Source organism: Cyprinus carpio, chromosome B3, assembly GCF_018340385.1.
Source record: "Cyprinus carpio isolate SPL01 chromosome B3, ASM1834038v1, whole genome shotgun sequence".
NCBI lineage: Eukaryota > Metazoa > Chordata > Actinopteri > Cypriniformes > Cyprinidae > Cyprinus > Cyprinus carpio.
Window position 1 is genome coordinate 12,426,085 of NC_056599.1, and position 27,185 is coordinate 12,453,269.

The 27,185-nt window shown below is 39.0% G+C and overlaps 1 protein-coding gene across 1 annotated transcript in view; it reads right to left on the reverse strand.

Annotated features, from left to right (window-relative positions):
• The window catches only part of col5a3a (collagen, type V, alpha 3a), a 49,014-nt gene that overhangs the window by 11,917 nt on the left and 9,912 nt on the right, over positions 1-27,185 (reverse strand). The window contains exons 3-47 of the mRNA XM_042719741.1: positions 26,874-27,087; positions 26,226-26,388; positions 20,094-20,217; positions 17,314-17,756; positions 15,938-16,057; positions 15,727-15,849; positions 15,113-15,163; positions 14,631-14,672; positions 14,447-14,508; positions 13,453-13,528; positions 13,082-13,165; positions 12,431-12,487; positions 12,218-12,271; positions 12,071-12,124; positions 11,801-11,854; positions 9,828-9,881; positions 9,600-9,653; positions 9,190-9,234; positions 8,499-8,552; positions 8,327-8,371; positions 7,235-7,288; positions 7,071-7,115; positions 6,656-6,709; positions 6,290-6,334; positions 5,838-5,891; positions 5,233-5,277; positions 4,961-5,014; positions 4,593-4,700; positions 4,450-4,503; positions 4,110-4,163; positions 3,966-4,010; positions 3,750-3,803; positions 3,614-3,658; positions 3,434-3,487; positions 3,299-3,352; positions 2,911-2,964; positions 2,668-2,775; positions 2,357-2,446; positions 2,114-2,167; positions 1,914-2,021; positions 1,705-1,812; positions 1,571-1,624; positions 1,426-1,479; positions 1,230-1,337; positions 821-874 (exon numbers count right to left, since the gene is read on the reverse strand). Of these exons, the coding sequence (XP_042575675.1) occupies positions 821-874; positions 1,230-1,337; positions 1,426-1,479; positions 1,571-1,624; positions 1,705-1,812; positions 1,914-2,021; positions 2,114-2,167; positions 2,357-2,446; positions 2,668-2,775; positions 2,911-2,964; positions 3,299-3,352; positions 3,434-3,487; positions 3,614-3,658; positions 3,750-3,803; positions 3,966-4,010; positions 4,110-4,163; positions 4,450-4,503; positions 4,593-4,700; positions 4,961-5,014; positions 5,233-5,277; positions 5,838-5,891; positions 6,290-6,334; positions 6,656-6,709; positions 7,071-7,115; positions 7,235-7,288; positions 8,327-8,371; positions 8,499-8,552; positions 9,190-9,234; positions 9,600-9,653; positions 9,828-9,881; positions 11,801-11,854; positions 12,071-12,124; positions 12,218-12,271; positions 12,431-12,487; positions 13,082-13,165; positions 13,453-13,528; positions 14,447-14,508; positions 14,631-14,672; positions 15,113-15,163; positions 15,727-15,849; positions 15,938-16,057; positions 17,314-17,756; positions 20,094-20,217; positions 26,226-26,388; positions 26,874-27,087 (3,584 nt within the window). The remainder of the gene's footprint in view (positions 1-820; positions 875-1,229; positions 1,338-1,425; positions 1,480-1,570; positions 1,625-1,704; positions 1,813-1,913; positions 2,022-2,113; positions 2,168-2,356; positions 2,447-2,667; positions 2,776-2,910; positions 2,965-3,298; positions 3,353-3,433; positions 3,488-3,613; positions 3,659-3,749; positions 3,804-3,965; positions 4,011-4,109; positions 4,164-4,449; positions 4,504-4,592; positions 4,701-4,960; positions 5,015-5,232; positions 5,278-5,837; positions 5,892-6,289; positions 6,335-6,655; positions 6,710-7,070; positions 7,116-7,234; positions 7,289-8,326; positions 8,372-8,498; positions 8,553-9,189; positions 9,235-9,599; positions 9,654-9,827; positions 9,882-11,800; positions 11,855-12,070; positions 12,125-12,217; positions 12,272-12,430; positions 12,488-13,081; positions 13,166-13,452; positions 13,529-14,446; positions 14,509-14,630; positions 14,673-15,112; positions 15,164-15,726; positions 15,850-15,937; positions 16,058-17,313; positions 17,757-20,093; positions 20,218-26,225; positions 26,389-26,873; positions 27,088-27,185) is intronic.

The window sequence follows — 27,185 nt, forward strand, 5'->3', positions numbered from 1 at the left end:
CTTAGCAAAGTAACAGCACTCTTCTCTCTGACAAGTGAAATGAATTCACTAATCATTCAGGTTTGGGACCACTTGTGAATAGAAGTACTTCTGAATTTTCCTTTCTTTTGGAGAATTTAAAATTTCCATTTCTATATTTGTAGTCTTTGAATTTGAACTGAGATAGCGCATCAGATGCAAAATTTTAATTTGTACTAAGGTTAGTATTAAAGTAAATAGAAAAAAATCTCTATATCAGTAAGGACTGTTGAACTTCCTCAAATGCCTCAATTGTAGAGCTGGCTGTTTGAAAATATAGAAATTTGTACTTTTTAAAATTTATATAAGAGTTCAGAAGCAAAAAGCCTGTAAGTGCCACTTGAGCTTTTCTTCTAAAATGAGCATTTTTCTCAGGCTCCTATGTTTATGTTCAGTCATTTCACTGTAATGGCAATGAAGAGAATCTATTCATTGCCATTAAAGTGAAATTACTGAACCTTCACATAGGAGCCTAATAAAAATGCTAATTTTAGAAGAGAATTTCAAATGGCACTTAGAGGCTTTTGCATCTGAACTCTTCATGGGTAGAACATGGGTGGAAGAACACTTCAACTCAACTATGGTCAGTTCAAATCCATATAATCCTCCTGTGGGGTGTGACAAATTCAGTTAAAAAATCCAACTCAAGAACTGAAAAAGAGATGATTTTTTTTTTTAAATACTGAATTTTTCCCAAATTTGCTGCATGCAATGTGTAGGATTTAGGGGAAATACACAGGCTAAAAACTTATACTAGAGCCAAAAAAAGTCATACAAGGAGTTTATGAAATGCACATCTTACCATAGCTCCAACATGGCCACTCTCTCCCTTCTCGCCAGGGGGTCCTGGCATTCCCTAAATAAACATATTTAAATTTAGAGTCATACAGTTTCTAAATTAAGGTGGATTAACCCCCTCAATGAACTATGTCCCATCTGGACTAAGATTTTGCAAACAGTGCATTCATGCATGCAGTCAATAGATGAGGACATCTGGAACTGACAGAATGCTCAATATGGAACGACTCAGGGATGCAGGCTTAAAAATCGCAGTCTATTTGCAAAAATGTCCAAAAAACCAACAACTTTCTGTTATTGGTTGTATTTTTAAAGCCCCAACTTTGATTTCATAGGTTTTGTTTAGTTTAACTCTAGGGTCACACTGGGTAAAGACGGTTTTAAAAGTCATTTGTATGTGGCATATGCTGTACCTGCAACCCTGGTGGCCCAGTTGCCCCTTTAAAACCACGAGGACCTTCATCTCCTTTAGGGCCATACATTCCTTGCTGTCCCCGGGGCCCTGGCTCTCCATCCAGACCCTGAAAGAGACATCAGTGCTGGACTGTGAACACACAAAGAATTCCAATCACCCTCACATTGGGTCACGCACACCACACTCATTCATACCGGTGATCCTGGCTGTCCAGGAGGTCCTTGGCTCCCAGTAGGCCCTGGGGGACCCTGTGAGATAAATTACAGAGATATGGTGATACATACCTCTAATGAAAGTTCATGTAATATTCAGCACTTATGACAAGATAGCGATACTAACCCCCTCTCCCTTGTCTCCTTTGCTGCCTTTCTGTCCTGGTCCTCCTGTCTCCCCCTGAAAAACATGGCCATAAATAATAAGCAGTATGAGCACACAATCACGAGCAACTGCTGAAAAATGAGTCAAAGCTGTACCTTATCTCCGTCCTCTCCAAGTGGACCAGGTGACCCTGCAGGACCAGGTAATCCCACAGGCCCTTGTTCTCCATCTCGCCCAGCAGGACCAATTGAACCTTTCTCACCCTGAAGAGGTACAGAGGTAATTGGTCATAACTCTTGAAGCTACTCTAGCACAGTAGTAAATCATCTCATTTCACAGAGTAAAATATCCTGTCAACACTCACCGGCTCGCCCTTCTCTCCCATTGGCCCAGGGGGGCCAACACCTCCCGTACGACCAGGCTGACCAATGGCACCTGCAGATCCAGCGGGTCCTCTTTCTCCTGTGGCACCCTGGATAGACAAAAGAATGCAACATTTTAGTAAGGTGAAGTATATAAAGTGAAACACAAAGGAGGAAAAAGGACAATGTAGAGAACACTTACTATTTGTCCTGCAACACCAGGGGGGCCCTCCCCACCCTTCAGACCTGCAGTACCCTAATAAACCATAAATGCAAGACAGTAAAGATGAGTTATATGTAAAAAAAAGTCCTAAAGCATTTGCCATCTGCCTATTTGTAAAAAGCCTGCTTTCATATTAGAACAGTTGTCACATATGTAAAGACAACAGCCATCACAATAGGAATTATAAGAAGATATTCTCTCAGATGTGCTGAGGTATGTTACCGGAGTGCCAGGTAAGCCTCTTTCTCCTCTGAATCCACGACGCCCAGCAGGACCACTCTTCCCGGGCAGCCCTGCAGGGCCTGCATCTCCCTGGAGACCAGAGAACACAAAAAGATGGATGTCTGTTTCCACCACTCTCTCACTCATTTGGAGTCATCCATCACTCTTTATAGGCACTGAGCCATGCTGGGAGCTCTATTCATATTGAATGAGCAGAAACATATGGAGCTTAATGAGCAATGTAACTTATAACTAGATGAATGTGTTTGGTGTGTTACAAGATGATGATGATTTCAACGCTGAAATCTAACCTTGGCTCCCTCTTTGCCTGTGACTCCTGGCAGACCTTGCTCTCCAGGGGGTCCCGGGGCACCCGGATGTCCCCTGTCACCGGTGGGGCCAGTCTCGCCAGTCTTTCCCTGGAATAGAAGATAAGTGAGACAGCTTTATTAGATCAGATCAAACATTCATAAATGTTGCATAGATTCCTGGAACTGAGCGAAGACCATGAAGCAGGAAGGCATTGTTCATCCAAGCCTGTGTGATCGACTTACCTGTGGGCCAACCACTCCAGCAGGCCCGGGGGGTCCAGTCTTTCCTTGAAATCCCTGTATGAAAAAACTTGAATGTGAAAATGTTTTTTCCCACTGCTTAAAAAACAACTAATTACTATTCAGTGCATCTAGTTAAGGAAATTAATTTAAAGCCCAAGATGGGCCCTGTTCCAAATGCTGTAAAAAAAATGTCAGGTAGTGGCTCATAAAAGCACTTGTGAGTAATTTAATGACAAATGGGATATACAGTGGTCTTATATGCCATTTAACGATTCAGAAGGCTTCTCACATCAAATGTGTCACCAGTCCACATTAGTTGCACCATTTGGGACATGACCGTGGTTACCTTTCTCTGAAACGATTCTTTTTAAAATATGAACTGACTCACTGGTTCTCCCCGTTGGCCTGGATGACCTGGCAACCCATCCTTTCCTGGCGGGCCCTTAAAAGAAAGGCCAAAAAAAAACGTTAGAGATATCCTTTCATTCTCTCAAAGAGTTTTCTTTCTTTGCTGGTCACTTACGTTTGGTCCCTTTGGCCCGGCTTCTCCATCGTGTCCTTGTGGACCTTGAGGGCCCTGAAGCAGAGCGGAAGAAACACTGTTATTCATTTATCTCCGGCAATGAAAAGAAATGTGAAATCTCACATTAGTCTGGTAGATTGACCGTGTAATATGAGGAGAATTGTAATAGATAACACATACTCTCTCTCCTGCGGCACCTTGTGGGCCGTCATGACCAGCAGAGCCCTGTGCATAAGACAAAGATAGGGATGTCACATGAATTTAAACACATTCAGGACCACCTTTTAAAAGGGAATCTATAGGATGGATTTCTTACCTTGGCTCCAGGTTTTCCTGTCGGTCCTCTTGCACCTCTTCCCCCATGTGCACCCTACAAACAACAGGAAGCAAGCACATAAATATGCTTATAAAGGATGCATGATCAAAACAATAGTTCAATCAATTATTATCGACTGCTCCTTTAATAATCCCTGTATGTGTTTTTAGTAAAACCACAGAGGTTTTACATTTCATGAGCATGCTTAAGACTTACATTTGGACCTCTTTCACCATCGGGGCCAGGCTGTCCAGCAGAACCCTGTAAAGAAAGCATATTTAAAAAAATGAGCACACACACATTGATGCAGCAGGGTATGTGTCGTCCCTCGGACAGTGTACCATTCCACCGGCCTCTTACCCTCTTTCCTTTCTCTCCTTCCACCCCAGCTGTTCCAGGAAAGCCCACTGATCCCTGTGGACCGACGCGAAGGTTAATCAATTACCACATTCCTTTCATTAATTAACCTTTACATTTAATTAACCACAAATTAACCTCTGAAGTCCCATTACCATAAATAAGCTAAATAATAATTGTAGTTTCAGATAAGCTATTAATAAAACAGCCTCTAAATGGCCATTAATCATTCTCAGTAAAAATGTAATCTTTAAATATTAATATACCATTACTGAGACATGCGGCTTTCAGATTTCAATCAAAAAGAAAAAAAGTTATTGTTATTTCAGTGATAATGCTTTACCTTGGAGCCTTGCCTGCCGGGATATCCAGGCAATCCTGGAACACCAAGTTTGCCCTACACATGGAATGAGAAATGAGTCAGGAAAATGAAGGAAAACAAAAATAATTGGAATTTAAACAATGCCCAATAGAAGCAGCAATTACCTTTTCTCCAGCAATGCCCGCTGGTCCAGGCTCTCCCAGGGGTCCTGACTGACCCTTCGGCCCTTCCGGTCCATCTTCACCACGACTTCCAGGAGCCCCATTATCACCCTGAGCATGCACACACACAAGTTATGCCATCAACAAATATCCATTTTTACATTTTCTAAAGAAATTGAGAGTGGTTTTGGGCAAAAAACCTTTTCTCAACAAGCTGCGTGATATGAAGTGTAATTTGCGTCAATAGCACAAACAGTGTGGGACCACTCAAACACTGTAGTTTAATACTTAATGCAATGAAACACTTTTGAGCAATAATAATGATGTTTGTTTTAACAAGCACATTATTCGGGCTGAATGGAAAGACTCACTCTGTCTCCATTGATGCCCATGTCACCCTTGGCCCCTGGGAAACCATCTTCACCCTGTAACAGACAAAAACAATTCAATTAGCCAGAAATACCTTGAAAATCCTCCACATAGATGTGCACCATGAAAGAACATAGATGCACTCAAGAAGCGAAGAAAATCATACATCCTGTGATAAAGCACTGTGCTTTATCACTACACTGATAACTGAATGTGTCTTCTGTTCCCTTGGCTTTGTTATGAGAAAACAAGTGGATTATGTTTTTTCTCTTACCTTCTCCCCCTTGCTACCCTTCAGTCCCCTCACCCCATCTGCGCCCTGTTAGAAAAGAACAAAATATATCAGTGTGTGCCGCAGGGACCTATGCAAATCTCCAAACCTCAGGTAGGAAACGTTCCCCTGAAAGGCAAAATCTCACATAGGATGTCTTGACATGAATACCAGCACTGACTGTTACAAGTAATAAAAGTCACGGCTTACAAAATGCTGGAGGTAAGACATTCAGCAACAAATAAAAACACCATTGTGACAGAATATAGACACAGACGGTTATAATCTTGATGACACCTTGAGAGTAGATTTATGTGCTATCGGGATAAATCCATTTTTTATTCCTTGACCACATGCTGAAGGCATCACACACTTTAACACAAACAAGCCCAGACAGGTTTCGTTTTCCTCCTTGTTGCGTTTTCGACTGTCCATCACGAGTGCTGTGCACGGTCAAGATTTTTCCGGGGAGAATTAAACTGGTCTACCTAGGCCAATTGTCTGCCATTCACCCACCGTCGGACTGTCAATCAAAAGTCTGCCTAGACTGGATGTCTTTGAGTGTCTTTGGAGCTAACAGTACAAGCTGCGATCTCAGAACTGCTCACCTTGACTCCACGGGGCCCGGGATATCCAACCGGCCCTTGTGCTCCTGATAAACCCTGGATAGAAAAAGAGTCAATGTAAGTTCAGTGAAGGGGAAAGCACTGCACTAACAATACCCTGTCATTTATCTACGATTAAACTATTGCGGCCCATTGGTGTACATTGGTGAAAACGAAACAATAACTGCACAATGGCGATGGCTTGATTCAAGTGTGCAATTACTGCGATAGCGCACACATAAAAGCACGCCGTTATGCTTTGTGAACGGTGATAATTTAGCGACTGCAGCTGGAGCGCCTGTAACAAAAGGCTTCAGACAGAGGGGACCGTGAACAGGGCAGCGCTTTTCTGCATGGTGCCGCATTTAGACTCTTGGCTCTCTCCGTTTCCTCTTCAAATTTTCACCACTTATTCAGGTCAGTGGAGCAGCAGTGTGTGTGTGATTGTAACCCACCTGGTGTCCTTTCTCCCCAGGGGGTCCCTCTCTTCCAGGATGACCCTGTGATTTGAACAGGATAACCAGGTGTTAGCATGACAGCAGGCTGATTAGGGGACATCCTGTTTCTGTGAGAGAGCTAATGAGCCAACACAAAAGGCCAGGCCTGGACTAAGGACTCTGCATCATCGCTTTTTTATAGCATTCTGTGCATGAGAATTATGCTGTGAAGATTTATTGGGAACGTTAGTGATAGCGGATGAAATTCGCCAATGCGCATGTGTCCATATGCACCATAGTGTCCCCTGCTGGCTGGTAGAGAAACTTAATAAATAAAACAAATTCAAATTCAGTTCTGTGATAGTTTTGAAAAACAGTACTTACTGGAGGACCATCAATCCCAGCAAGGCCCTGCATTCCAGGTTTGCCCTCAGGGCCCTGTTTGAAAAAAAAAAAAGCACAAATAAACACACACACACACACACACACACACACAATATTAAATCCTCTGATCCAAACCACAAACCAAAACCTTCTTTATACCCAGCATGCCCAGCTTGTTAACTGCAATCAATATCCATATTGTGCTTAGGCACATTTGAGAGAAGATGTGTGTGCGTGTGTACGTGAGGTTTTGCTATTGATTATCTGTCTAGATTCATATGGAAATTTGAATAAAAGCACACACACTAAAATGCTCACTCGCCCACACTCAACGCTTCTTTTCAAATGCTCATCTAATAAGGGGTCAAAGGTCAGTGCTTTAAAACCTAAATAAAGCCAGACTTGTAAAGTTTACCTTCTCTCCTGGAAGGCCTATAGGCCCCTGTGAACCAGGGAAGCCCTGAAAAACAACATAATTCTTCATTCAAAGGCAAAAGTGTTTGTTTCGTTCTAACAGTGCACATTTATATTGCTGGCATGGCTTCAATAAGCGGTACTGGAGTGTAGATAGATGTATACCTGTATGCCTGGGTTCCCCTGTTGACCTGGAGGTCCAGGCTCACCAGGTGGTCCCTGTAAAATGGTCATAAGTCATCAGTTTTGTGATAATAATCATCATTTTGTAAAGGCATTCATTTAAGATGTCTTCAAGTCATCATGGGAAGTTTCTACTTGGTTTGCAAGTCTTATTATGATTGTATGTGTTCAAATTAATTTTAAACAAAAAGATTTGTTGCTGTCATTCCACAAAATCAAGGGCAAAGGATCTGCATTACTGGTGCTTTAAGTATGTGTTTTAGCTCTCTCCAGCTGTCACTGAGAACGATGGGAAATATATTTTTGTTGCACAGGGCTGTTGCCTCATAAACTGGCTAAATGAGTAGTATTTTATTACAAGCTTTATAGCTATTTTAATCAACAGTACACAAAGTACATACAAACTAAAATGTACAGTCAAATTCAACCCACTGAAAAAAAATCAACCAACAGTTTGTAAAAACAACAAATCATGTGTTGAGAGTTACACACTGAGAATAAGAGACTTACCCATATGGGTAATGGCCAACATATCCATATACTTACATTGTAAGTGCATTTCTGTCAACACATTTCTTTTTAAAAACTGTGGAATGAGTCCAAATTTTCTGTGGTAGGCCACAGATGTTGCCAATAAAGCTTAAGTTTTTTTAACACAGGATCACTCCTTTAATTATAACCAATATCAATTAGCTTCTCTTGTGATTCTTTAATTGGCACACCCCCAACTCTGAAAATTGGGGCTCAAAGAAAATCTCGAGTTCCCACTAGTAATTAAAACATTGTGGTGTCATTCATTTGCAGTCATCTTGTAAATACTATTACAACATGACTTAACGGCAGCATATGTCAGTTGAAAGGATGCAGGCTAGAAGTGACTTTGCTCTGCAGTTCTCAAGGGATCTGTTACCCTGTCTTCCAGTGCAACAGACCCTCTACGGGTTATTTCTCAATGGTTATATCTGACATGTTGTTTTGAACAACCATACTAAACCTCCCAATGCTCTATTCTGGGATTTACTGGTCTGCCAACATTGTGTAATACATGCATGGGAAACTTCATAATAGACCCACCAAGTTGCCCTTTGCCCCTTGAACTCCATCGACGCCTTGAATTCCCTAAAAGCAAAACACAAGGTTTTGTTTCACAAAAACACAGCAGTTAAACATCACAATAACACCTCTATTTATGTTATGCATGAAAACTAGCCATTATGTAAATATGATGGATGGGCAATTGTCTTACCTGCTGCCCAGGTGGACCAGGTGGCCCTCTTGGCCCCACAAGTCCTCTTAGCCCCTGTAAAGAAAAACAATCAGAAACTCATCAGAAACTCCCATTAACGTTATGAAGGTCAAGTGTGTTAATGATCCAACAGTATATCACTACAGATTACAGCTGGTATATGCACAAGGGAGTTTTTGCACATCTGTGCTAATGTGTATGCAAACGTGTGTAAACCTCCTCTTTCCTCTAGTGTGTGTGTGTATGGCTGACGTGTGTGTTTTGTTTTTGTCAGTCTTGGTCTTTGTACACCGGCCAAGCCACCTGTTCCAGAGCCACATCTGTGATCTCCAGGGAGGTGATTGATATGGAAATATAATCTTGCAGGCCAGGATTTCATCTCTTCCCTTCACCAATCTCCCAGCTCATCTATCTCCATCCCCGCATTTATCTCCACAGCATCTCTCTCTCTCGGCAGGCACCGCGCCGTAATGGTGCTCAAGTCCCTTACTACTCTAGGCGATCCATTTAAATAGCCAGAGCCCCAGTGGATCACAGCTCACCTGCCGAGACTTAAATGGCGCTTGAGCCACCGTTAATCAGGCTGTGCCAAGCAGGAACACGTGCCTGCCCATGGGATGTCAGAGACGTGTATGTGTTTATGCGCCCATGTGCATGTGTATCTATCTGTGGATTGGGTCATGTCACTCACAGGTTCTCCCGGTTGCCCTCTTGGTCCAACAGGTCCATCCGAACCCTGTAATAGGAAATGTCAATCAACAAGTTTGCCAATATAATCATCTTCACTGCGGTATAAAAAAATAAGTGAGATTCGGTCTTTGGTCTTTGAGGAAGGATGTCAGAAGGGTTATGTATGCAAAAATATTCCCATTCTTGAAAGCTGTGATCAATGGGAATCACTCCTGCATACATTTTTCAACTTTGCATAATGAGAACATCCCACACAGTGCACGGCTTGTCTTTCATGCGATTTGTGAGTACACACCTGAGGCAGTGCAGGGGATCTTTAAACGGATTATTAGTAATCTGATAAAAGACTCATTTAGGGGGTTGCACAAAGCTCCGAAAAACAGGATAGAAGGAAAGGCAAATCTGTGTTACCTTATGACCAGGCTCTCCAGGTGGACCATGGGGTCCTGGTTTTCCTCTGTCTCCCTGAGGAGTGTTCACATGAGTCACATTTAAGATACGGCACACAATATGAATTCTGAATGACTGTAGATCTATTAAAAGTGAAGTGAAGCGTTTAGACACATCTAAGAGCCACTCTGGAGTGAGCAGTAAACAGACTGTGTGATTTGATTAAGCAATTTGGTGTTCTCTACGCACTCTATGTCCTTTGTTCCCTGGAAGACCAGGTAGTCCATCAAAGCCCCTGTCACCCTGCAAAAAAGACAGAGATCCATGAGCAAGATCGACAAAGCTGTCTTTCCAAACACACTCCAGCAGCACACTTCATTAGCTAAACAGAACTCGTGTTCTTTCACAATGTCATATGCTTTGCTTCAAACACACAAACGCACAGACGTGAGCAGTGACTACAGGGCAGAGGTGTGTGTGGCATGTGGCAGGGTTTGACAGGCCGCCTCAGAGGAACCTTCCCATCTGCTGTGATTCTCAGCCTGGATCCGGTGCTGGGACTCGGAGAGCTGCGGGAGTACCTCACACTTCCTCATCAAACACGCTGCTGTTGTGCTGAATAGCTCTGCGTGATTTATTTACTGACGGGTCCTGCAGCTGGACAGGGCTGAATGCTTGCTATTGTCAGCGCACACAATAAAACACAGCTCTCAATAGCAAATGGTTCCATCAATGACCAGAACTATTTGGGCCAAATTAAAAAGTTTCCGGTGTTCCCATTTAGCTCTGGCAGCTGAATCTACCATTTGAGTACATACACACACAAGCTAATCACACACAAAAGCTGGATATTTGTGGTGATTGCCAATGCAAAACTACACCAAAATCTCTTTTCCTTTTCGTCAAAAAAGGAAAAAAAAATAGGTGACAAAATATTATTGCGAGCTGCTGTACATGCCTCTACTTCATGAGCTTTCATCTCTGCGGTTGCCAGATATAAAGAGTACAAATCCCCAAATTAGAGCTTCTCTGTTAAAAGGACACATTTTCTTGTTTTGCTTAATTATGCATTCTAGCAACCATGTGCACGCACTTGCTCTTTTTTGTTTGTTTTTACCAGTTTTCATAATGTAGACAGATATTACTTTATATAATAAATAGCCTACAATAAATCAGTACACTAGATGAGGTAAAATAAACCATGCCACATTCTATTTCTATTGATTTGTGCTTATTGATCAAAGTGCAATGCCTGAAATGTAAAAACAAATTCATCAACAATATTGCAATTTTATATATATATATATATATATATATATAATTTTTATTTATTTATTTTTTCATTAGAAAATGTGACGAATAGAGTTTTCATTGACTAAAACTTGACTAAAATTCTCAGACATTTAGGCCTGGTTTCACAGACAGAGCTAAGACTAGGCCAGGATTAGGGCATAGTTCAGTTAGGACATTTAAGTAAGTTTTATTAACATGCCCTAGAAAAAACATTACTGGTGTGCATCTTGAGACAAAACAGAGGCACTGATATATTTTAAGATCAGTCAGTGCAAGTTTCTTTCAGTTGAAACAGATCAGAATTACATTGTAGTCTGGGACTAGGCTTAAACCTTGTCTGTGAAACCGGGGGTAAGTCGACTAAAACTTGACTAAATAACAACAGGACAAGGTTGACTAAATAGGATAATGAACTATTCTAACTCACACTTTCCATATATTAGGTTTAAATAGGCTTATATAAGGTTATCTTGATGAACAAAATGTGTAGGAAACATTAACTTTTGTTGGTCACCAAAGCTTATGTTTTTCAATAATCCAAAAGCCAGTGGAAAAAATCTTACTGGCTTTTTGTCGATGGAACCAGGGTGATGCTAACTTTTGGATTGGCCTACAAAAATACGTCACCCCTGCAGAAATCTTGGTTGGTTGCTAGGGCATTGCTATGCAGTTGCTAAGGAGTTTCTTGCCTCTTGCAATTTAAAATGAGATATGTACTGAGGTTTAATATTTAGAGTGGTTGTTCAAACCCCTAACCTATGTATGAGCAATAGTAGTAATGACTGCCTAATTATCATAGGTTAAAGTCAGATGTGTAAACACAGGGAAGAAACTCGAATCACAGAGAAAGCTGATATAAATAGTGGAATACAGCCACAGCCCTTATTATTGTGCATGGCCTGTCCTATTGGGACGATATGGTGAATCACCTTTGCTCCTGTCTCTCCGGGAGCCCCTCGACCTCCATCTGCCCCTGATCGACCCTGCAAGGTGAAACACAGAATACCACTTCGTCATCATATTCTGTGCACCACTGTGCACTGCTTTATGCAATATTCATGAAGTAAAATGCACATCAATATAGAAACTGTTATCGCCCAATTCATATTCATGATGAGGTTAATTAAATGGATCAGACTTGAACTTTGATCACTCATCCATTGATTTTCTTACACTGCGTGTGAGATGTTCAGTCTTACCCTTTTCCCTGGTCTCCCATTAAGACCAGCAGGACCTGGCAACCCACGTAGGCCCTTAAAAGATAGGAATAAGAAACAGAGAGAGAGAGAGATGATTTTAAAAGCTATTGAATGTAAAGACAGAATATCAAAAGGAAATGTCCTCACCGCAGGCCCAGGGTCTCCATTGTCCCCTTTTAGTCCATCGGGACCCGGTAGACCCTGGAACAAACATGCATTTTCAAAAACAGAAAGTATCCATTCAACCAAAAACAATCTGAATTTGAAGTAGATTGCATAGGCTGTGCTAAAAAAATAAAAAAAATAAAAAATAAAAACATTCTGAAATAAACTGGAAAAGAAATGACAAAGATTTCTCACCACTGGGCCCGGCCTCCCGGTGAGACCTAATGGACCTGGAGGGCCCTTCAATGATAGCTAGAAGCAAAGAAAAATAAAAACAAACAGAAACAGTTTCACATTTCTCCTCATCCTTAACCTGCATTTGTACTTGTATTTGTACTGAATTTGCAACATTACTATGTTGTCCAAAATGACCTTTTCTCGAATCAGGCTTTAAGATGAGCATAGATTATAAACAACTGCTTATTTGTATAATATACTGTAACACATCACACAACATCTAGATGTTGACAACATAAAAAAACAACATTTCAAACAATAGATAAAATAAATAAACAAACAAAAAAACAGAGCAGTTTTTATGTTAGTGCACTGTAAAAAATAAATAAATAAATGCAACTAATAATAATAAAACCAAAGAGTTGTTTTGCTTAGTAAGCTATTACTTAAAAAAAATGTGGCCTTAATGAAGTTTACTGGATTCCACTTATTTTATCTTCTGCATAGCCAAATATAAAAAATCTGAAAAACTAACAGACACCTCTCCTCACAAATTTGTAGGTATCATTCATGTCTTTATCAGACATACAATACAGGATGCATTACAGTGCGTCCAAAATTTTAATATTTTTGGTGTTAGTGGTTCGTTCAAATCCTTTGGTGTCTTACTTTGGCCTGTTGTAAGATGGCTTGAGCCTGCGCCTCTTGAGCCGATATCACAGGTCCCTTCTGAGAGTCTCCTCCATAGTGGAACTGAGTGCAAAAACAGAGATTACTAACTAAATAATTTATGAACATTAAGTAACTCACTAGTAAAGATATACTTTTTAACATGTTAAGCACACAAATAAATGGAAATATACTGGATGCCGTTAAGTCTGATTATATCACAGCTCCACCATGTGGCCAAAACATGCTACTGAGGCCCAGTCCTCATGTTGTGTGAGGTAAAATTTTAATTATTTTCCTCTGGCAAACAACTTCAGCTAATGAGATGCAAGTGGTTTAAATGAGTTACTGAAGGAATGACTTCAACTTACGGGTAACATAAGCAAAGTGCCTGGAGGACCTGGTATCCCATCAGCGCCAGGCAGCCCTGGACGTCCCTCAGGACCCGTGGGAGGAGAGACAATTAGATCAATTCATTGATGGAGCATTTCTGTACATGCATGTGTGCACAATTGTGTCAGCAGTACTTATTTGACAAAACAATTGCATGAGCAACAGCGTTCTTCGTTTATTCCCTATCCATTGTCTTGTTTCCTGAATACACTCTAACACCTAACGATTTTGTGTGTGTGTGTGTGTGTGTGTGTGTGTGTGTGTTGCCTGTATCAAAGCCTACTGTGCTCATTTGCCTGGTGTAAAACATTTAAGAGCTCAGCCAATCAAAGCTGTCAGTCAACAGTCCTCTCCCAACAACACAGAACTTCAACCTTTAAAAGAAAAGATAAAACCTGTGGCGAGAACATTTTCCTTTGCCTTTCACTCAATGTTATAAGACCTCTATAGATATATGAGGCCAAAAAGAGCTTACATCTCAAGCGAACGGGCTTTCTCAGCCTAGTCTGATGTTTTTACTAAAACTCAACTCTTTTATGAAGCTGACACCCCAGAGAAGTTGATTCACAACCGGCCAGAGGCCCTAAACTGAGCGCAGACAAAAGAATAATCTATCTCCATCCCTACTGTCAGAGGTAGATGATGAATTCAGGCTCTTTACTGCAGCTGGAAGTCTGCGGTCTGTCTTACCCTGCTAAGGGATCGTGTGTAAAGAGTGAGTCATGCTACAAAAACAGACACACTGTCCAGCACAAATTAGGTCAAATCATCAGATGAGTCATGGCTCCCCTGGTGCCTATGGTCTCGGTAGAGGTTGGTGGTCCCTTCAAGGGGCTCTGAGTCATTGGTAAGGTTTGTTCCATCTGCACACGAGTTCAATCATCCCCCCGATCCCCGGGATGTGTCCTGTGTGTCTTAGACTCGAGGTTCATGTCGGGTCATGTGGGTCAGCTCATTAAGAGGACACTCACCATATCACCTGGGTCTCCACTGGGTCCCGGGGGGCCTGTGATGCCAGGAATTCCTGGAAGACCCTGGAAAAATAAACAGACACACAAATTGTTTTTAATAAAAAAATGCCAGACACCACTTCAAGACTACCCGAAATCAAATTTTATTCTCAAAAACATTAAATTTTAATAGTATTATGACTTACATGTGGTCCTGGTGGGCCAGGAGGCCCTTGAAAATATGTGCCCTAGTTAGTATAAAACACAAAGAGATTAGAATTAGATTGCATTCGCCTACATAAATCAGTGTGTGTACAGTATGTGTGTGCTTTTGTTTTTGTGAGATATCAGGACACAACTTTGTATAATGACATGGGTATGACACAGGTATTACAAGGAGAGGGTGACTTATAAGGACATAACCCATGTCCCCATTTTTCAAAACGCTTATAAACCATACAGAATGAGTTTTTTTGAGAAAGTAAAAATGCACAAAGTTTCCTGTAAGGGGTAGGGTTAGGTGTAGGGTTGGTGTAGGGCATTAAAAAAAGTATAAAAACCATAATGCTTATGGAATGTCCCCACAATTCACAAAAACAAATGGGTGTGTGTGTGTGTGTGTGTGTGTGTGTGTGTGTGTGTGTGTGTGTGTGTGTGTGTGTGTGTGACTTCACACTCCAGCACTCACTGGTTCAACAACAGCTGGCTCTCCCTTCTGTCCTTTCTCAAATCGCCTGCCCTGTAAGAGAAAGAACAGCTGACAGATGAGATCTCTAGCTGAGATTGGAGTTGTTACAATAATACTATGTGTTACAATAAGTAGTTTCAAAAAATTCAGTGGAATTTCGTGATTATTGATACCAATTTCCATACCAAAACCAAAAACAAATGTGCTAATGGAACATGAACATTTATTTAAAAAGTGAAATATTTAAAGAATGAATGAATGAATGAATGAATGGAAAGTGGACTTAAAAAGTTAAATATAAATACAAATATTCTCAAAATTAATTAAAACAATGTTGTTTAGCTTTCAGTATTTATCAGTTAAATATTACTTTTTGCAAATATTCTCAAGTAATTATTTAAGTAAATGTAAATAAATAAATACCCTTCCTACCTAGCGGAAAGTGGAAATGTGTTTACACAGGTAAATGTTTATAGAAATATTACCTAACTTAATAAAGTATCAACTCGGTCCCAAAGAACCAGTACTTTGGGCATCCCTAACTGGGATAAAGAAAAAATCCATATTTGCCTGTGAGTTTTTAGTTAATTTATTATAGAGGTACAAAACTGTACCTCTCCATCCCATGTGCCTGGCTTCTCCCTCTGCGCGGGGTCAAATCGGTCCTCATAAACCTCATATTCCTCATATTCCTGTTCAAAGCTGTTTGAGTCGTTTTTCAACTCATACTCCAAGATCTATGAATGCAGAAAACATCCCAACAGAAATGATCACCTCAAACATACTCGCAATGTTCGGAAAAGCCTGGGAACAGAAACCACATACCTCATAGTCTGTGATATTAGGGCCAACTGTCACTGTGGAGACCAAGAGCTCATTGTGTTCATCGCCATAAAGGTCATCACTAAACTCCTCAACCTCTGGTGTTTTAATCGGCCTTTCTTCCTGCACACCAACACAGCAGAGTCAGAAGCAGCACAGCCATGGCAACCGCAACCATGGAGATAGCGAGCACAGTCAGTCATTTCCACTCTACATTAGTTTGGCTTCACTGGGCATGTAAGCTTTAGACACATTAAGGCCTGAAATATAGTCTACACAAGTACATGATTGCAAATTGCGAAATGTATCACAATTGCGCATTCTCAGCGTTGCCACAAGGGGGTGATATATAGTGAGTATTAGCATAAACTTGTCTTGTTCTTCCCTTCTTGTCTTGTTTTGTCTTGTTGGCCGCCATTGAAGTCAATTATATAGAGAAAAATCCTGTAATGTTTTCCTCAGAAACCTTAATTTCTTTGCAACTGAAGACAGAAAGATATGAACATCTTAGATCACATGGGGGTGAGTGAATTATAAGGAAATTTTTATTCTGGAAGTGAACTTGCGCTTGCATTATGCTGGCCAAGCATTTGCAACAGCATTTGTGTACTTGCATAGAATATGTTTCTAGCCTCACTGTGCTTCAGATCTCCAGGTCACTGTTAACTTATTTAAATGTTAGCGCAATTAACTGGTGCAGGTTACAGAAACGTTCTGGTTACAAAGCTAGCTTGAAGGCATAAATACTGCTGAGCTGGTGAGTGTGGGGTAGGTGGTTTTATTAACAACAGGAGATGTCAGCACAAAAAGCCGTATGTTCTGGTGGCAGCCATAACAGCATGAAAGGAAGGTTGGCACACTGATATTGGCATCTAAGTTTTAACTCAGCAGAAGCTTGATTCATACAGCAAAAACTACATCTATCAGAGCTGTCGGAGGTAAAATGTATCAAAAAGATGCATGAAAATGGATTTATGTCCTGTTTTTCATTCTGTCTTGGTGCACATCTTTCAGTTTCAATCTGTAAAGCATGCCAAGTCAACAAATAAAAGTGTAACTCTATGCCAAAACCTGAATGAAATATGCATCATGTCTCATATTCAACTTGCGACACACATCAAAGTGTCACTGTCGCAATGAGCCATAATCCATATGCATTTTGAGTCAACACATCTCACTGAAGCTACAAACTATGACAACAGTAGTTTTTTATGAACCTAGTGTCTGGGAAGAAGAGTTTTGGTGCTGTTATTGGGGAGGTTAGAATGGCAGAGGCTGGTTAGTACAATGGACGACTGGTGGTTAAAAAGTGTGAGGGGAGTCAGTGATTGGTCAGGAGGAGGAAGTATGGGCAACCACACTGGCACTTTAAGTTCTACCTCCACCTCCATCTTTGAGGATTCAGAAACAGCCGTTGTCAATTCAGTCTGGTCTTCTAGATCTGCCACAGGCTTTGTAGTGGTTTTGGCGAGTTCGTCCTGATAGGTGTCAGGTTCATGAGTGGGCATGTCGGGTATGGAGTCCATCAGATCGACCGTTGTTGTTGGAGATGATTGTACTGGTAACTTGGGCTGCTCCGTCGCAGCTGGTGAAGTTCCTCGATTAGGCTCCTGAGCCAAATACTCCGGCAGCTTAGAGGACACCTCAAGGAAACCTTCTTCAAGAGCTTCGGCCTCCTTTTTCTTCTTACGAGATTCTTTTTTGCCTTTCTTATCTCTCTTTTTCTTGTTCTTTTTGCCTTTGCGATCTTTCTTGGAGCGTTTCTTTGGTTCGACAGGCTCGTCTCCCTGCATGATGTCATCGAGGTTATGGATGGCTTTGGCTTTTATTGATGGGGCAAGGGGTCAGAGGTCGGGCATAGATGAACAGAATTAAAATTGTTACAAAGGTAAAAACAGTAGGACAACACAACTTGTAAATGATACTGACATGTATATGACTGGCTTGCTACATCTCTTCATAACTGAATCTAAAATGATGGTGGCTGACTGATTCTGCTAGACAATGTATTATTCTCTTTGCAAATTAGGTCATAGTTCAACTTGTTCTCAATTCAGATATGCGCTACATTATCAGCCCACAATTCAATGGGTCGGAGTTGAGCTGCTTACAGGCTATTATGAGAGGCCTTGACTGAATAGGCTTGATGAGGCCTGTTGGGGGGAGATTATATGAATAATGTGAGAACCAAAGCGAGGTGTTGAGATGCCAAGTCGGGTAGGATAGAATGGGATTAGTGTGAGCTCTGGTAATAGGTCAGTAATGTGAACAATGCTGATGAATCTTGCCATTAGTCCCTCTTCTCTCAGCTGTTGTGGGAACTGAAAGCCAGCTGGCTCTACCTCTGAATGGCTGCCGATAGACACTTTTCCTTGAGCCAACTTGGAGAGAGACATACGCAGACATTTACATTCAGCACACTTGCACAAAACTAGGCGTGGGAGCTGTGAGGAGAAATGAATGTACGATGACCTTAAGCGTTCCTCCCAGAAGGCCGCAGAGAAATGCTAACCCACTGACATGATTACTCACTGGGCTGACTCACCCGCACGTGCATGTTCACAACAAACACAAATCATCACAATCGAAAAAACATGTTCAAAATGTTCACATAAAAAATATCACGTTATGAAGACAAATGTGGGCCAAACTGTTTATTTAAAAGACAAAGAGTGTTCTTGCATCATGTAGAAAGCTTTTTGTTCCTTAGGCTGTGATTAGAAAGTTAATTATGTGATTAGAAAAATGCTATCTTTGCTAAAAAGAATACAGAATGCTTTTGAGCCAATCACCTGAGCCATATATTTTGTAATATGTATAGATACACTATTATTTGGGGTAAGTATAATTCTAAGTATCTTACATTTACCAAGGCTGCATTTCTTTATCCAAAAATACAATGAAAACAGTAATAATGTGAAATATTATTACAAATTAAAATTCCTATTTGAATATATCTCCAGTGTCACATGATCCTTTAGAAATGCTGATATGCTGCTCAAGAAATATTTCTTATTCTTATTGTTGTCAGTGTTGAAAACAGTTGTGCTGCTTAATATGTTTTGTGGAAAACATGATGCATGATTTTTTTTCAGGATGCTTAAATGAACAGAGAATTCAAAAGAACAACACTTATTTGAAATAGAAATCTTTTGCAGCAGTATAAATATATTTACTGTTATTTATTGTATCTTTGCAGAATAAATGTATAATTGTTTTTATAAAATAAAATCTTTACTGGCCCCAAACTTTTGATAATTTATTTGATGTAATATTACATATATTATACTGTATTATTTAATCAGAACAAATCCATCAATGTATTTGTATTAATTTGTCCATCAGTGGAGAATGCGATTTTTTTATGTTGCCACTGAGCTAAACAGCCCTATATTATTATTATTATTATTATTATTATTATTATTATTATTATTATTATTATTATTATTATTTAAAGATTTATATTTGTAGTTTAATGATTTAGCTATTATTGTGTCAAAAAGCAGAAATAAAAAAAAGAAAACGACTGAAATAGTTTATGCACATCTGCAGTTGTACATTTAAACAACTAAAATATTAGTCATATATATATATATATATATATATATATATATATATATATAGGTAAAATCCTAGAAATAACAGTGTGTTAGTGCTTCTGCACTAAGCAAAAAGCTATTTTATTCCAATGCATGCCTGTGTTGTTTATTGGCTGGCTCAGATGAGTGCTCTGGGAGCCGAGCCCAGAAGCCAGAACAGTAAAAAGTGCAAACAGATAAATGTAAATGTGGAATTGAGAAGCCAAGGCAGCTCAGCCACTCAAAGAAAGTTTTGACAGGGCTCTTCCAAAAAGAGGAAGACATTTTTGGCCAAGCTGGTACAAACTATGTCTTCATAAAGTTCTGCAATTTTCTGGAAAATGGCAAGGCTGGTTGCTCAAAGGTCATTGGGAAAACAAGTGTTTCTTTCTCTGTTCGCACATGATACTTAAATGCTAAAACATGAGGATAATACAAGACGAACTGAATGGACCAATGTATCTGGGTGGAAAAACAAGATGTCATATAGATGTAAAATAAATCAGACAGAAATAACAAGAAAAGTAGACAATGAGCTTTTTTGACTACATGGGGAGCCAAACTCACAGAGAAATCACTAACCTCTTCAGCAGCCAGACTCTGGGTACTGTAGGGCAAGGGGCTGTCACAATCAGGAATGTAATCTTGGCAGTAGTCAGCCGCAGCCTTAGGATCATCCACGAGCAAGAGCTGCTGGATCTCGCCCTGTAACACACATATAACACTCGCATTGACTGGGTAATATTCACTGTACTGGTGAAATTCCTGTGATCAAAGAGCAATAAAACCCCTTTTAACACTGTATAACAGGAGAACATGCTGATGTAAAGCAGAAAAGTAATTTAAGATGAAAAACAACTTGTGTAACACTGATGAAATCGGGGTAAAACTTGTGGAATGTATTTTATTTACATATCACATTACGCATTTTCGAAGCACACTGCAAATAAGAGTTTATGCTAAAGGAAAAACAATCTTCATTTCAAAAAAAATATTTTCAAACTTTTTAGACATCTAAAAATTGTTCAATAAATTGTTCATAAATTCACTATGCTATTCACTATTGCTATTACAGAGCTGCCATTTCAGCCAAAAGACTATGTATTTGACCGCAGTCCCTGTTACTAAACTCGTGCCAGCATCAGCCCACTGAGAAATTAAGGCATTGTAATGGGCAGCAATGTAGTGCTAGTCCCAGCCCATAGGATGCATGGTTTTAAAATCACTACACATTTCTGAGTATGTTGCACCCAAGACTGAAATCAATGTCTTAATGGTGAAGAGTGCAAGGTAAGAAAGAATATATCCAGTAACATTTTTGTCAAAATTTACTTTTTTGAATGGAAAATTGCCTACATCATTCATGTGATTCATGTAATTCATAACTGAATGTGACTATGGAGTCATTTTTAACATATTAAATACGTGATTAAGTAAGTGATTATGTGCATGTTTTAAAATAAAAATATTATTTGCAAGTAGATTAAATGCAATATAAAAAAAAAACTAGTTCTATCTATATTTATTTTTTCTTTATTCTCTATATCTCTTTATAAAGCAAATAAAAATATGAAATCACTTTATCCTCTTAATCCACTAAATCATTTAAATAAAAATTACAATCTGGCTGCAAATGTAGCATCAAAAAAATTATTATGAGAGAATAAAATGTTTTGCAAGCAGCATCTATACTATATCTTCAAATAATTATATTAAAGATTGTTTATTATAGGATGCTTGGTATAAAATGGATCTCTAAAATCTGAACATATATATGTAAATAACAAAATGTATGTAAAATAGCTGATTTACTGTACACACATACACACAAACACCCGTAAGCATGAGGTTGCTATGTGATAAATACATTATAAATGTTAAGAAAAGCTCAAATCCTTACTGAATCCTTAACTGAAAATATATTTTTCAAATATTGCATATTTGAAATCAAGATGCAATACCATAGGAGAGAACGCCCCCTACTGAAAGGCAGCCATAATTCCATTAAATTATTTAGACTTTTTGAACAGCCTGAGCACATATACAGTATATTTACAATAAAGAGATCTTTCATCATAAGGCCAATGGAGAATCTCTGACTCATTGCTGGGGTCTTGCCAGTACATCAGTGGGAGGAAGAACAAGAGGTCAAAAACTGGCAATACCCAAGATACCACACAAACTCATTCAGCAGTAGAGTACAGCCAAACCACAATATTTCTCACACTAATCTGACATATGTTGGATCTTGAAAAGAAAATAAATCAGTATATACCTAGCCAACTAATTATACTCCACTGGTCCCACAAGTGTTCTCTTCTTTCTATCTTTCGGCTGAAATTAGAGCCTCATGCTTGACAACTCAAGGACTCAACAAGCCTGTTAACACAGTTTTGTTTCTGCATGCTTTTAGCCAACCATTTAGTATCAGTGGACCAGACATGATCTTAGTCATGATATTATGGATCATATATGCATCTTCTAAGCAGAAACACAAACAACTGACCAAAAAAAAAAAAAAAAAAAAAATCCTAGAAATAACTAAAGATGTGGATAATCTGCTGTTTGTTTTGTTTGTGTGCTCTAGTTCAGTTCTCCGGTTCAGAAAGACTTTAGCAATTTGTAAGAATCTGGAAGCAATAGATGGCTCATTAGCCCTGACCATAGTCCCCAGGCTCCAGAACAGCTCTCCCACACTGAGAGATTTGGACCGGAATATAAACCCTCTGGATTCCCCTTCAATCCAGGGTCTGGGAACTGGCCTCAGATTGGGTCGAATTTACACATCCTACCAGCCTCACCCAGATCACACTGACCCCAATGACACAGATGCAGAGGAGTGGACCCGAGAGAAAGAAAAATGAGGGGAATTAGTCATCATCCATCATCATGTTTGTTCTGAAAAGCAGAACGAAGAAGGATGGGATTTTTTTTTCTTTTCTTTTGAAGCACAAGATGTGGTACAGACTCTTAATCATGGCACAAATAGAGATGATATGCCGCACTAAACTAAACTAAAGGCCTTGCTGCCCAGACTGTCAATGACTTGACACATTTATTTAAGGAAACTGTCTTCAAGCCACCATCATCATGTAATGTTTGGTTAGCTTGGGAATATTTTAGACATTAAAGTGAATATTTAGTCACTAAAATATTGTTTCCTGGTAGGAACCGAATCATCAATTTGGAAAAAAATGTACCTAATGAAAATTAAATTGATAAAAATTAATAAAAAAGAAAAAAGAATAAGAATAAAGAAGCTTTCCATTGATGTACTGTATGGTTTGTTAGGATAGGACAATATTTGGCCGAGATACAACTCAAGGGTGCAAAAAAAAATCAAGATACTGAAAAAATCGCCTTTAAAGTTGTCCAAATGAAGTTCTTAGCAATGCATATTACTAATCAAAAATTAAGTTTTGATATATTTACAGTAGGAAATTTACAAAATATATTCATGTAACATTATCTTTACTTAATATCCTAATGATTTTTGTCATAAAAGAAAAATGGATAATTTTGACCCATACAATGTATTGTTAGGTATTGCTACAAATATACCCGTGCTACTTATGACTGCTTTTGTGCTCCAGGGTCATATATTTAAAATACATTTATTTCATACTAAGTATAGTTCAAATCTATTAACATATTAACTGACATATTGCTCAAGACTTACTGATATAGAAATTATAATTAAACATTATTTGGAGTACTACTTGTGCACAGTGCACATTTCTTAATACTAAGACTAAAATGTTTTTTAATATCACTATTGATGAGCACTGTATGATTTTTGAATAATATCGCTCTTTAAATGCAATATATTTTAAGTGTTCCTGAAGTATACTTGCAATAGCTCCACTTTAGCACCATCAGTATATCTTTAGTTGGACCTCAGCACTACTTCTGCACAATTAAAATGCATCAAGCACAAAATGAGTTGTTCCAATTTATCAGACTTTAAGTGTACCAGTTTAGTATACCAACAGTACAATTGCAGGGTATTTTTTATTAAGTACATAATTATGTAAATGTATCTGTAGTATACTTAGCATTAAATACATTTATTTCAAATACATTTTAGTATATTTATTTTTCACTAGGGTAAAGATGTTTTTTTTTTTTTTTTTTTTTTTTTTTTATTAACCACCAGACTGTGGGATATTAAAAACAGTGAATGAAACATCTATGCTGCCATTAAAAATCGACCAGATGGAGACATCTTAGTAGACAGGATGTCACGTAAACGTTGGGATTGGGACACACCCTGATGACTCTTTGCCTAAAAAGACAGAATTTGTAAGGTTTTAGACACAATCGTATTGAAGGAATCTCCAGAGATAGTTTCTCGCTCTTAACAGGATTTGTTGACAGGGACATTACTTTGGGCTGGATTTTGGGACATATGGAATGGGATGGGTATTGTGTGTCTCTGGGTGGCGTTTCGGCCAAAACAGCTAAAGGCAAACAGTGGTATTAAATGAGTGGAGCTGGGGAGGTAAAGTTATTGCAGTGGGCGGCTGGAGAACATGTGGCGTGTGCTTCACTGGACCTAAAGAGACATCTGTTTTTTTTTGTGTGTGTGGTGGAAGCAGATACCCTTAAATGTCCATTAGACTGACAATAGCATTCCCTCTGAGTATTTCTGTGGCTTAAAATATATAAAACCACACTGGCCAGAATGTTAGTTGACGTCCTGAGGGTGCTTTGCAGTGCAACCCCTCCTCATGCCAGAAGTCCAGCACACTTAAGCATGAGGATACAGCCAAGAACAGTGATGGGACTTAAACTCTAATCTACATCTAGCCAGAACCATCAAGCACAAGAAACAAGTGATTAGTCATGGAGTTTCAGTGCATGGTCAAACTTATCAGCTTTTTCATCTGAATGTTATACAGTATAAACCCCAAAAGAGTCATATAGGCAGATATGAACCCAAACACACTGCACAATGAAACCCAAAATGTATCAAATGTTGGATCTCCAGAAAAATCCACTATTTTGGAAAGATGCCCTTTGGCTGATAATAGAGATCTTACAAGAAGCCAGCGTAATGGAATAGTTCTTCTAAAAATGTAAATTTTGTCATCAATTTCTTACCCTTATGCCTTTCCAAACCTGTCTGACTTTCTTTCTTCTGTGGTATGCAGAAAGATTCATCTCGAATAACGTGCTAGACATTTTTCCATTTAATAATGACACAAAAGCACCATAAACATAAAAATAGTGTAAAAGCAGTTCCAAACTGACAGCTTTTGGTGTAAAACAGTCAATCAATGATTGAATGGGATCTAATTCATGAATCAATCTTTCAAGTTTTGGGAACAGGATCGACCAAAATTTGATTAGTTTTGGAAGGAATCTGATATTGTTAGCTCTTGCTCATTAAATAACAACTCCAATTTCTGTTGTAGTATGACTTCAAGACTTAGACATTTTTGTTTTGGTCATTTTGTCACTTTCATTATATTGAAAAACAATGGTGTATAAAATAAAAAAAAGTAAAAACATAAAATCCAAAAGTAGTGAGTAAAAGTGAAGTAAAAGTAGTGAGTAAAACATAAAATCCAAATTATCCCTTTAAGGTGTGTTGATGCTTGGAAAAAACAGAACTGAAACACAATGAACATTCTCATTAAAAGGCTTTGGAAATACACAGTCTTCATCAACAGGTTTTATATTTGAAATTAAATATCTGAGATAGCTCCAAAAATAGACAATATACAGAGAGTAAAGGGTCATCTTAAAATTCACAAAAGTGAATGTGTGCTCATTCGGACAGCACTAATTTAAAGGTGAGCAGGATGGCATTCTCTAGAAGTGGAAACAAGCCTGAACAGCACCTGTTTATCCCTCTTTGTGGAGACAAGACCCCAACTTTAGCAGCCCAGAGAACTGCCTCTGATCCACTCTATTTCAAACTATTCAATTAAACATAAAACAAACAGACTGCCACTGCTTATTCCATTAAAGCAAAGCAGAGGCATAAATATATATGAATTTTGTATGAACGCAAATTAAGCTGATCTGAAATTCCCTGTCACCTCTCTAGAGAAATATCTTGTTTGCTGTTTGTCTGAGAGTCACAGGGGAGTACGACAAGCACATACTGCAGCATTTCTAAAGAAGTTAAAGAGAAGAGGGTTGGGGGAATATGAAACTACAGCACAGAGAGTGTGTTAATAAGCACAAGAAAGCCTATTAGGCTCACAAAGCACATTTTTCACCCCGGCCCAACCACAAACGATATTTGTAATGCCAAAAATAAATATGCAAATAAATAAATACAAATTACTTACATTGTAAAATATTTTATATCATTATATTATGTATTTATTATGTATTACCAAGCAATGCTTAATTTTGTTAAGTCTGTGGGGTAAAAACTTCATCTACTTCATCTATTTTCATTTATAGATTTCAAGTTAAATACCTTTATATCTTTAAATACTCTTTTATTCCTATCTATACTTTGAAGGTTTTTTTACAGAGGGGTTTGTTCACATAACATTCAACTGACTTATGAACCATTTCGTTCCTAAAAACATTAACAGTCTTAATGTACTGTGAGTAATCAAATGAAGAAGTACATTGGTATCTATTAGTAATATTTTACAGTCCTCAACCTATTGTGTCTTGCCTTAAGAAAACCTTAAGCTGCCCTAATTGGACTATTTGTGTAATACATTTCCTTGTATTCCTTTTCATACCTCAAATACCTCCTCATCTAGCAACCGCGTCCCAAAAACAAGGACTCCGTCCGTGCTGACCACAGGGCTGTCTCCACGCATCAATTCCAGCGTCTGCTCCTTCTTACAGTCCAGGTACAGCGTAACAGACTTGCCCTCCACGCTGTAGGCTATCCGATGCCATCTGAGAAGGGATGACAGCAAGGCTTATCAGTGTCAACAACAGCAGAGCTTTATCACACTACTAACTCTGGGGTAAAAGTGATATTTACTGCTCTTCCAGGAGCATGGCTATTAGAGGTGGATTGTATGGGTCGCTTAAATGTGAAAGAACATGCTATAAATGGACACTGTAATGCTGTGGTACCATATCTGTGTTCCTGGTCTTACTGTGAAAAATCCATGGAAACGTAATGGCATTCTCTTTCTATAGAACGATTTTCCTCTTCCGCTGACATCACCAAGGCCACATTGCCTTAATGTTTACCATTAATCAATTTATTGTTAGCTATATTAGCTATTCAGGCATTTATCAGACAATATCACATTTAGTCTGAATAAAAATCCTGTTTTGCTATGAAATACATCAGATTATAGAAGAAAAATATTATCGGTTACAGACACAGAAAGAGCACTTCAAGGCTACTAGGAATGCATTAAAACACTCACTTTCCATCAGCCAGATTGATTTTCTTAAAAATGGGGTAGAGATCTGGAGCTGGCTGGCCTTTGTGATCTTCATAGAGGAATACAGGCGATCGGCCCATCTCCAGCCCCAGCTGTTGAACTCCCTGCTCATCATACAAAGACACCAGGAAGAACTGAGAGTTCTTCTTAGCCTTGACCGTGGTCATCAGAGAGAAGTTCTCAGGGAAAGCAGAATCTATAAAGAAAACAGAAAAGCATCGTTCACATTTAACACAATGCCTGTAGAATTTGTGCTTCAGAAAAATCCTATGGCCTCAAATGCTTGTAGGGTTG